Raw genomic sequence first — 11,814 nt, forward strand, 5'->3', positions numbered from 1 at the left:
GATCAGTTATTTAAAACTCTATGCTCTTTACCAAAAGTTTCTCCTGACCCCAAAGGGTCAGCCACAGTACCAGATCAATATAAGTTTAGATCTTACCCAAAATACCACGCTGCCAGCCAATCCTTTAGTAAATAAAACTAAAGGTTTATTATAAAAAAAAAAAAGAAAAACACTGTAAGAGAAATGTTAAAGGATTAAAGCAAACAGATACATACAAATGATTTGAAAGTCCAGATATATCCAGTTTCTAGAAGAATTGTGGAGTTTGCAGGTTTATATAGTCCCTCTGGTGTACATCCAGTATCTGGATGGGTCTGTTATTTGTGTCACAGCTTCAGTTCAGTTGTAGATGAGTTGATCCAGAGGCAGGCTGGAGACTAAAGACTGAAAGACAAAATGGATCTCGGGCAGCTGCCATTTATGTCCTTTGGTCTGTGCCATGCTGCTTATGGAATTTTACAGGAATCAAAATGGAGTCCACAGTCACATGAATAAGTCCTGGTGACTCATCACATATATCCCTGGCTTCTCCCCCTGGGCCCCTTGTACCTGTGAATTTTTAATGGGCCATTAAGCGGCTATTGCTGCAGCCATCCTGTCTGGGGTGTGGCCCAGACACAGCACAATTTGAAATACAGATATATCAAACATATCCATAACTTCCATTACACACATAACACATGAATATAAACATTATCATCTTATTTAGCACATTATAGCGTTTCTAACAGTACCTGACATGGCATATCTCACATGAATTACTATGATTTTGACATATTGATGTTAAATAATATAATAAATCCCCCCACCCTCCCCAATCCAGCCAGGATGACAAGTAATACATAGCTTTATAAAGCAGAAACTCTTATCAGTACAATGTAAGCAGACTTAAACCAAGATTCCAACAATAAAACGGTTTGTTTGGATTTAGGTAAATGTAGTAGTCTTACCCTTATCTCCAGATAAGGAGGATCATTTTCAAGTTCTGCTTTGTCTTGTGCCAACTTGGCCTTTTGATCTTCAATAAACTGGTCTAAATCATTTGCCATCGTTTCTTCAATTCTAGGAAAGATACATATCATTATACTTATATAGTTCCTCTTCAGTACCAGCAAAAATTTACTATCAGTTAAACTATTGATAGCCTTAACCAACTCAAGTTAAATCATCAAATTACTGCATAGATGTACCTAAGAGGTGCAAACTTTAAAAAATTGTGAGATTAAAAGATAACCTCCTTCCTAGAGATATCTGACCTAAAACGTTGCAACCTTTGAAATTTCTCTTCAGAAAGAAATTAAGATTTCAAAAGACAGTCTCTATAATTTTCCAAATATAGATTATTCTAGTCTCTTTTCTGCCAAAATTGAAATTTTTCTTTAACAAAATTTAATACAGTAAGAGAATAATAGAGTAGTTCCTAAATATGACTGATTTTTAACTGCTAAAATTGCTAAAAATTTAGCATTGATCAGATTAGTAGTTTAAACTGGGAATGAGATCAGAGGAAAGACATGTCTGCCCACATTTTCCATCTATATGGGGGGAGGGGATCAACAAGATTACTAGTCAACGTGATGCAGAGGGTAGGGAAAGAGACCCACTATACAGCATATATTTGATCTGATGTATTAAAATTGAATTGTGTTCCAGAAATTGATTATCATATGAGTAATGAAATTCCGGTTCACTGTTGATGATATTTTAAGCTTCAATCCTGCATTTACACTCACTTCAAGCACATACATAAACGTTTGCAGGTTTGTAGCCTTAATATGTTCAACAAGCGAAGTGTCCTTGTTTTTTTTAATTTTGTTACTAGATTTACAGAAGTAGCTTTATATACTTATTACCTTATAAACCCTTACTCCCAATGAAGTCAGTCAACTACTTCCATGAGTAAAGATTAGCAGGATTTGGCCTTGTGTAGTCTAATTTTTTTTCTTTTCATGTTTTGCTTTTATTTAATATCCTAAAATTATAGGTTTTGTAGATCAAGAGAAGACTGTCAATGACTTAGTTGTAAGTTCTTCAGAGCAGGGACTTTCTCTTACTTCATATTTGTACAATGTCTAGTACATAGCAGTCCTGATCTCACTTAGCACCTAGAGGTGCTATCACAATACAAATTCAAATTGGTTCACATTCGTGACAATGAAGCTATGGGTGAGATGAGTTTGGCTCAATAGCTAGATGTTAGTAAACTGTTCAATATGATATTAAATGACATTCTAACTAAACATATATCTAAAGAAAAGCAATGTATGAAAAGAGCCAATTAATAGACTGCACATGAGGCCAAATCCTGCTAATTTTTACTCCTTCAAGTAATTCCACTGACCGCGTTGAGTTTAAGGTGTGAAGGGAAAAGAAGATGTTTCTTATGAGAAGTGATTTTTTAGAAATGGCTGTAAAAGCCTGAGATGGAAAATGTCTTTTTAGCAGTTGTTTAATCTTAGAATGTTCAGAAGTTATAAAATAGTTAAGAGGCCTAGACGCCAGCAGGGGTGGAATACAGAGAAAGACCTTGTCACGTAGATAAGGGAAGTTGAAAATACTGAGCTAGAAAATTCCTAGATAAGTAGTTTTTTAGTATGTATGGCCATGGAAATTGTGATGTAAAAAGACTTGTGTGTGTAAGCCTATAAAAGCTTTTAGAATTTTAAGAGTTGCCCCTTGCATAAAGGGACCACCTTCTTTATGTAAAGAATAAACTTTGACTTTGCTAATCTGTTTGGCTTATTCTGGACCATCCACTAGGCAACAGACGTGTTAGTAAGGACCCCTAAGTTTGGGTTCTTCCACAAAGGTTAAGTCCAGAGAGAGTACACATAAATGGTACATCAAACTGAGGTGATAATTACAGTCCCAAATCCTTCAAACACTATTCATGTGCTTAATTTTAATCATTTGAGTAGCCCCATTGCAGTTAAAGGAGATACTCAACTTACAATGTCTGTGCCTAAGTATAAGTTGCACAGAATTCATTCTGTAAGCTTGCTGATGTGACTACACCAGGAGAGAGAGAAAATGAACATACCCCCTCTCTCACACAGTCATCAGGGAAATGTAACCCAGTGCTCTAAAGGAAGGATTGGTGAAGTGAGTGCATGTGCACCAAGAAAGGAAATGCGCCCCGCCCCCTCAGATCCACCATCTTCCCACTGGCTTGGGATGGGAGACCAGCTTAGCTGCTTGGCTCTTTGTCCATTCCCATCCCTAAATTCAAAAGTGAGCTTAATCCTGGGGGTGGGCCTAAGCAGGTCCACCCCAAGTTACTGGTTAAGGTGAGAGCCCTTTAACCCTGCCCTGGATCCAGTTAAATGCATGGTATGGGAGAATGGATAAAGGGGATATAGCACCCCTCCCCATGTTAAATTAATAAAATTGTGATCTTCCACTTAAATCCATTCCATGTGTCTGTCATTTATTTGCCTGCATATCCTGATCAAACGGCAAGGAGAGTTTAAAAAATGGGCAAAGCCTAAGAGAATAAACTGTAATCTAGATAAACACAAAACAACATGTTTGGAGAGAGAAATTTGAAATGGGAAGATATAGTTGGAAAGCGTTAATACAGAAAGGAATCATTGCAAATAAAAAGGAAATGAATGTGCAGTACAATATAACAAAGACTTGAAATTGAAGTATATTGACTCCTGAGTTACAGTAAAATTGAAACCTAAAGCAACAGCATTAAATGTATAATGTTATTCTTAGCAATGTAAAAATATTATGTAGTTCTCATAAATAAGGCAATGCTAGGACAACCCAGTTGTCTTACTAGTGATATAGGACAATCAATTCCAAAAATAAATTTCCCACCTGATTGTCCTAAATCCTTAATCTCATTAGTTTTTCAAACTGATAAAATCAAAGGATCAAAGTAACCTGAAGCGAATACATGTTCCCAGCCATACACATATTATACTCAACCTTGCAATGCTACAGAAGGATCATTGAATCACAAAGTTTTTGCATGAAAAAAGTGACTTTTCATAGTAAATTCCCTAGTACTCCAATTTCCTCATATCAACATCCATTGCAGCATACTCACCTGCAAGAATATCAATATAGCACTAGTCATGCCCCAAAAGAAATCTCTCCAATAGCTCATTGAACTATGGCAATTGAATTTCTGACCTTCACTTAGACTAGCATATATAAACAACTGGATTGTTTCCAAGGAGTTCTGTTGCAAGTAACAGCATAATAGTGTGATGATGCCAAAGCTGGATACAGATTTTAAAAATTGGTAAATGGATGTTAGTAAGCTCCTCAATGTTCCATCAAATATAGATAACATGAGTACACTAATATTTTTAACTTTTTAGCAGAGGTTGCTGAAAAATGACACGAAGAATTACAAAACAAAGGCAAGGTATCTATTCAGATATACTTTAGCTGCACAAGTACTCAACTGAATGTGAAGAAAGTCCAAAACTCCCCTCTTAGTAAAACAAATTAACTAGACATACTAGCATTGTTGATTCAGGATGCCATCTTTCACAAGGCTAGAAGGCAAGGAAGGCTCAAAGAATTCAGCTTGGGAAATATCTAGATGTTTTATGGCTCGCTCCTTTTTCCTTGGTAGAGTTTTTTTTAATGTATATGAATTCATAAGCCCTGTGAAACAAACATGAGGGCCAACTGCCAAATAAGTTATTGGAAAGGATTTGTTATATAAAAAAGAGTGGGAAGAGAGAATAAAAGGGGGAGAAGAGGGGGAAACATGGAGTTTACTTGTAATTCAAAAGCAAATTAACATTTTGAGGGTTGTTGTATACTATGTCTGGTTCAGAAAATACTTATGCTTAATAAAAAATGTGATTTATTTTTATTCAATTTTGTGAGCTACAGTAGCAGCTGAAGAGGTCATCTCATTTTTAATAGTATCTGGCTTTTAGTTCAAAACCACTGAAAAAGCAATTTCATTTTTTCAGCATTTTTTTTTCTTCAAGAAAAATTTTAAATCCAGCCAAAATATAGTAAAGTAAATTACTTTCTGAACAGGGATGCTGTAAGGATTAAAGAAACACCCTCAACATGCAAATCATACTTCCATCTGAAAATATTCCTTCTAGAATTATAAATAACCTCTTGGGACCCAATCCTGCAAAGAGCTTTGTGGGTGTTAGATCCCCAAAACTACACTGATGTCAATTAACATCACTGGGACTCCATGTGGTTACAGAGATCCCAAGTAGAGCTCATTCTGGTAACAGGATCGAAAATTACTGTAATTCATATAAACTAGAGAAAAAAATTTTTTTTCATTGTATTTGTGTATTTAACAGCACTTTGTGTATCACCCTTTTCACTGTTTTGTTGATGATGCACTCACTTGTCTAGACGCTTCAGGAAGGTTATTACTAGTAACAGCAGCAGAGCCAAAAATGAAGCAGCAGCAATCGCCAGGCAAGTATGTGCAGAGAGAAAGGCAGAGTGAGGAGATAGGATTTGAACATATTTGGTGGTGCTCCCAGGTCCAACCAAAAACCCTTCTAAACATAAACAGGGAAGGAGAAAAACCTGTAACAATTTTTAAACTGATGGAGTGCAATTTAGAAATACATAAAGCATATCATGGAGCAGAGACCAATAAGATGATCAAGAAGGGAAATACTTTGGCTGATTTTCCTTGTAATAGCTAAGGCCCCCAATCCTCCAAATCTGTACCTAACTTTACAGTCCTGAGTAATCCCACTGATTTCAGTAGGACTACACATTAAAATTAAGTACGTCCACATGTCTATGCAGGGCTAGTGCCTAAACAAGAATGGGAATTGATTCACCGTAGCTCATGTCACTGTACTAAGATGTTGGTAAAGCACCTCCACCTACATTATGTTTCTATTTTATTGTTTATGTAAAAGCGTCTCTCCAATAAGTTCTTGTTCTCGCTCTCTCCCCCATCTTTTTTCCAAGTATAAGCCACAGTTTTATAAAAAAAAAAACTGATCAGCAAAATCCAAGCTGATCTCCTGCATTTCTATTTAGATATACTATGCTGCTGTTAGTACTGCAAAAAGAACAGGCAGAATCACAATTTCCATTAACTGTGTAATATTCCCAAGAGAGTATGTTAGGAAAAAAAACAGATACATTTAAAAAAAAACATGTTTATCAGAGTCTGATGCCATATTTAGCCACTGCACTTACAGATTATATAGCCACAGAACTGTTCTATTAAAAAGCGATTTTAAATGTTTTGGCAATACTTTCTGGATTTCCAAAACTGTTAGCAATTGCCTCCCATCTATCCCTTTGAACAGTAATAAGAAGAGCCTCTTCTTTCTGCAGCTCTTCCCCTCACTAAGGGGCTTCCTGGATCTTTTCTCTCCAATTCCCCACTTCTTTTCAAATCTCATCTGAAAAACCACTCTTATCTCCTTTGCCTATACCTCTTAATTTCCCTCTCCATCTGCTTGCTACTATATAACTCTCTAAAGCAGTTCACGATGGTCTGCATGAAAGATGCTACCAAAATAAGTATATATTATGCACCGTTAGATTGTTTGCAATATGGCAATCAAAGCCAACGTTAGTTTTGAACCAGATGCAAGACGGAATCTGTTATGGGAGATCAACGCCTGGTTGTTAAAACGTACCATCTAGACACAGTGAATCGGCTTTTTCACGATTTGTATTTAGAGTTTTATCACGTATTTGAAAAACCCCCAACAGAGCGTTTAGGGAGCGAGAGAAGGCGGGCAAAGCAGCGGCCGGGCACAGGAGCGAAGCCTGGAGACAGCCGCAGCAGAGCGGGGCCGGGGAGGGGCGAGGTTACCAGGGGACGCGCAGAGCAGAGGCCCGGACCCGGCGGGGGCTCGCCCCCTGCAGAGTGGGGCGGGGGGGCCAGGACGCCTCGCGCGCCCACACACAGCTGCGGCGCCGCCCGGCGGCCTCGGCCTCTGCCGCTTTAAGACGCTACTCGGCGTTGTTAGGCAACCAGGTTACAACAAAAACTGCTGCGGCTTCAGCCTGGGGCCTAGCGAGCGCTCTCGCCCCCCCGCATTTCCCCCGAGGGGCACAGCCCCCCCTCCCTACCGAGGGCGAGGGGCACTGACTCCCCCCCCCGGCCCCCAGCGGTGCTCGCCCCTCCAGCCCCGGGGCAGGTCGCAGCGAGGCCGCCGCAGCCCCGACTCCCCGCGCCTCAGCCACAGGCAGCCCCTTTGCACACGCGCTCGCCCGCCCCGGGGTGCGGGGACAGGGGACAATTGCAGCCGCCGCCGTCCTGGGAGCCGGGGGAGGGTCCCCGCCCCGCGCTGCCCTGCTCCTCCCTGCCTCGGGAGCCGCCGCCGCCGCCGCCCGGGGCCCCAGGACAAGGCCCGCTGGCACGGCCGGTCACCCCGCGGCGTCACTCACCGGCTCGCTGCCGGGCACGCTGGGTTTGCCAGCGGCAGCACCGCCCGCGGCTCCCGTCCAGCTGCCCCGTCTCACACGTTACCGCCTCTCCACCGAGACCCGCCGCTGCCTCGGCTCGCCTGCCAGGCTGCAAACAGCGCCCCCTGCTGCGTGGGAGCCGCGGCCGGACTCCGAGAGAAGCGGCTCTGCGGGGCCACCCTATCCAGAGGGCCCCCTGCCCCCGCTCTCCCATGCATTCACCACACTGGGACCCAGGGCCCCCACATGGGGGGGGAAGGGTACACTTTACTGGGGCCCAGAGGCCCTGGGAGGTCCCAGCCCGGGCTGCAACCCCTATTACCACAAGGAAAAAAATGAGGCTAAATTGTAGATCATGCCTGAGAATATTTGTAGAAACTTATTTCCCTCTATCTATTGTCCAGATGTTGTGAGATTTGCTGGAGCTAATCAGAAGCAGTGTCAGAGCAGTCTCCAGCAACATTCTGAACAGAGAGTTGCTGGGCCTCTTGACCCAGCCCAGGCTCTTCTCTGGAATAGAGAGCGTGTGCTTGTGCAGTTAAACTAGGACTTATAGTTTGAAACTGAGAGATTTGTGCTCCTCTCTGAGACATGGTCTATCATATCAAGATCAAGAACTACCAGTCCCAGAGTTCCTTGTGCAATGGCAGGAGGAAGGACAGCTGGTGGGAGGGGCAAAGCAAAGCACCAGAAGATAGTGCTGCTGCTTCTTCTGATAGGATTTGAAGGCCCAAAATGTATGTGCATAAGTGTCTAATTCCCCCACAGTATCACACACACCCCCTATACTGCCATGTCTGGTGGTGGCTATAAATACAAATCAGGCAGCCAGAAACATAAGGAGGGAAAAGAAAGCAAACTAAAAGAAGCTAAAGGACATCCATCTATTCTCCAATTTTTCAAATCAGACAAGGCCTTTCTGCAGACAGGCAATATACTATCTAGGGAAACAGATGAACAAAATCAAGACGAAAATTATTTCAATATAGAGACTGTGTCTGTGGCACTAGCAATTGATAACAAAGAAAAGCTGCCAGAACATGCATAATGTGACTCCAATCTAATGCTTGAAGCTAGTCAGGTAGTATCACCATTACAATCCAATGCACCATTCATTGCAATGAAAAAGGCCAGAAAAATAAAGCTTTAAAGTTAATTGGCCTAATTATAAAATGATTGCAGTCACAGTGGTCCATTAGAATAAAAACATCAAAACACTGACAAGTTATAATACCTTTATAATGGCCAAAAAGTTACAAAATAGTCAGCAAGCTTGTAGGACTCTCAGGCTGGGTGTTATGTTAAACAAAAATATCAAGGGGGCATTTTTCAGAAATGTAGAATATGTAGCAGTAATTTCAGAATTCAAACTTTCTTCATGGCTCATGAGATTGTATGTATGGGATGAGGGATTGAGGTATGTGTGTGGGAGGGGGCCCATGTTACAAGTTTGTACTGGGCCCAAAAAAATTATGCTGGTGCCCTGCCGGGACCACATACACACAGGACCCTTTTTTCCCTCACAAACGCACACAGCCACCATGCAGAAGTCCATCCACCAAAGGCATAAAGGCACTATAGACACAAACTCTCCACATGCAGACCTCATACAAAGATCTCTCAACCATCAGTAAAATGACTTTAGTTGAAAATAAAAGGCATCCCCAGAGTGTAAAAGTTGGGTGGAAAATTGCCAGTAAAAATATAACCAGATAGGTTGATGGAATATTTTCCTGGTTGTATTGTTTTAATAATCTCTTGCCTAGAATGATCAAAGGAAAGTAACTGCAGAAGGTGTTACCAGATTTGCCTGTCACTTTGGGGTATGCTCATTTATTAGGGTTACTTTCCTGGAATGGGGGGAGAGGGGGTAATTCTATTAATGTACTGCTTGTGTTACTTGTGTGTTCATATGGCTACAAGTCCCCTCCCAATGGAGCTATCCTACAGGCCATAGGGTTTTCAGAGCTGGGTTCCTCCAGCCCCAGATTCAAATAAATGCCCCACAGATACACACAAACATTCCGGATTAACTGAGTGCGTCTGAGCGGACCAGGCTATCAGCACTCACAGCTGACCCCTTATATGTCCCTGAACTCAGTGGCTGGGTGACACAGCACTTTCAGCAGCCACCCTTATATACCCCTTTGCACCACACCCGAATAGAACACGCTTCTGAGCAAGCTGGGTCCAAACAGCACTTTCAGCTGCCACCCTTATATGCCCCTGGACTCCGTAGGCTAGGCAGAGCAGCACTTCTCAGCTGCCTCCCTCTTCTATAATTGTTCTAGTAGCAACCCCCTTGATGAGCAAACAACCCCATAGGATTTTTGGGCACTCTAGGGATCTTTGGCTTAGGTAAAAGAAGCGTTGCTGCAGAGCAAGACAGGGAAGCCAAGAACACAAAGGAGTAAATTAAGTTTGGAGAGAGAGACTGGCAACCAGCATGATTATAAGAGTTATTTTATTGCCAGATATATAAAACTTATGATACTAATAGTAATACCATACAAGGAGAGAAAAAACAATCAAACGCTTACAATACTACACAATTTCAGTTGGGGTATTGGAGAAGACTAGCCCAGGTTTTATTACAAAAGTAGAAAGTTATACCTGGACTGAAAGAGAGGAGGGAGGGCCTCACCACTCCGTGCAGCTCAAAGGTTCCCAGGAGACAGGCTGTTCATCTTAGGGTCCGGAGTGCTTGAGACAGGCAGAGCCCCCAACATGATCAGTCAGGAAAAGGTGAAGTTCCAGTGGAGCTGATGCAGCATTTGGATCTAGGCATCAGAACAGAGGTTTGAACTTCGGTAGGGGCTTTTGTAGGGAAGAAACAATGGTTCAAGGGAGAACATTAGGTTTGTTTATGGGTAAACAATGACTCAAGGGAGTATACCACAGTGGTTTTCTTTATGCTGGACAATAGGAGCTGATCATTCCTGGCTATGGGCAGTGTTCCTTCCAGAGAACTCACAATGCTATCAGGCAGATTCAGTGTTTTGGATATCAATAACTAGAATGGTCTGTTAACTGCAGAGCTGGGTGTGTGCAGGTGTGGGTTCATTTACATAAGGAGCAGAAATCTCCCATCATGCAGTGCGTCCCTGCTTTGCCAATCCCAGAGTTCAGTGCAGTTCCTGCTTTGGAGTTTGGTTCTCCATTCAGTATGCTAATTCTTGTTCATCTTCGATGTAGATGAGGCTTCTGTTCTCCATTTGATGTGCTAATTGAGATGCCTCCTTTTTACATCTTTGATGTAGATGAGGCTAGGGGAGTTGCCTTAATCCTATCACCCTTGTTTGGAGGGGTTTAGCTGTGTCTCCCACTGCCTTTTCATTGCTTTTGGTTTCTGGTTCAAGCAGAGGCTGGAGGGGAGGGAGGGATTCAGGTGAGCCAGAGTAAGTAGGGGTTTTGTGCCCTGGTTCCCCAAAATCACAGAGCTGACAGGTAACAAAGGGTAGGTACAATAATCACTGACCTGTGTGACAATGAACAGAAAAATTATGCCAATCACAAAAGGTTTGTAAAAGAACCCTACTTGGAGTGTTTTCGCAATTGTGTTTTATTGGGGGAGTGGGGTTGTGATTGCAGTTTGTTTAAAAGAAAAGTGGGAGTGCAAATCAAGAAAGAGCTTTGTCAATTTTTCAGATTGACCTCTCTGCTTCCACTCTTTACACTGAAACAACTTCCCCTGCAGATATTGTTTCTATATGACATGGAGACTCTCCCATCCCTTTCCTTCCTATATCTCATCTCAAGGGCCCAAAAATTCATAAAATGTGAGACACAGGAATAACAGTGTAACATAAATAATAACATTAAATAAATTTAATTTGACTGTTGATATAAACATTTTACAACCTTAAATCCCAGTCCAACTGAATCTATGCAGAATGACCCTGTAGAAATCAGTGGAACTCTGCATAGGCATAGGAGTCCTCCCACATGTCCTGCAATCAGACGTGCACCGCCAGACATTTGCATTTTCATCATGTCCCAATTTCTTAACTTGGGCTTTCGGTGAGCAGAAAGTCCCATGTGCAGAGATCACATTGCATGATTGGGATCTATCTGTGCATGACACTTTACAAACAAACATAGTCCTTAGCCGGAGACTTTATCCAGCATGGAGTATGCTGTCATATGCTTTCCTCCACCACTTCCAAGGGCTCCAATATGATAGGTAGCTCTTTTATTTCCATTCAACAGGTTCCCCCTGAGACTTCTCTGAGCTGCCATTTTTTACCAGGACCTCCTCGGGACCTGGAAGCTGGTCTCAAAGACCAGGTCCGTAGCAGACGCTGAGGGGAGGACCTTCTCACAGAATCCTTGCTACACAATCCGTAGTTCTGTGTGCAGGTGGTGGAGCCTCCTTTGGTGCATTGGAAGATGGGTCTGACTTGTGTCACCAGACTTGGAGACCTCCTG

General features: G+C 42.1%; 1 protein-coding gene across 2 annotated transcripts in view; it reads right to left on the minus strand.

Moving 5' to 3' along the window:
• The window catches only part of CSPP1 (centrosome and spindle pole associated protein 1), a 165,122-nt gene extending 157,659 nt beyond the window's left edge, over positions 1-7,463 (minus strand). The window contains exons 1-3 of one of the 2 annotated variants that reach the window (XM_067553654.1): positions 7,369-7,436; positions 5,345-5,501; positions 951-1,062 (exon numbers count right to left, since the gene is read on the minus strand). In XM_067553654.1, the coding sequence (XP_067409755.1) occupies positions 951-1,049 (99 nt within the window). In that variant the 5' untranslated portion in view covers positions 1,050-1,062; positions 5,345-5,501; positions 7,369-7,436. Of the gene's footprint in view, positions 1-950; positions 1,063-5,344; positions 5,502-7,368 lie in introns of both variants that reach the window. The other variant, XM_067553656.1, reaches the window with a different exon arrangement.
• Between the last annotated feature and the right edge of the window lie 4,351 nt (positions 7,464-11,814).

The sequence above is a fragment of the Emydura macquarii genome, unplaced genomic scaffold (assembly GCF_026122565.2).
Source record: "Emydura macquarii macquarii isolate MOO-44397 ecotype Brisbane River unplaced genomic scaffold, CSIRO-AGI_Emac_v2 contig_1477, whole genome shotgun sequence".
NCBI classification, from domain to species: domain Eukaryota; kingdom Metazoa; phylum Chordata; order Testudines; family Chelidae; genus Emydura; species Emydura macquarii.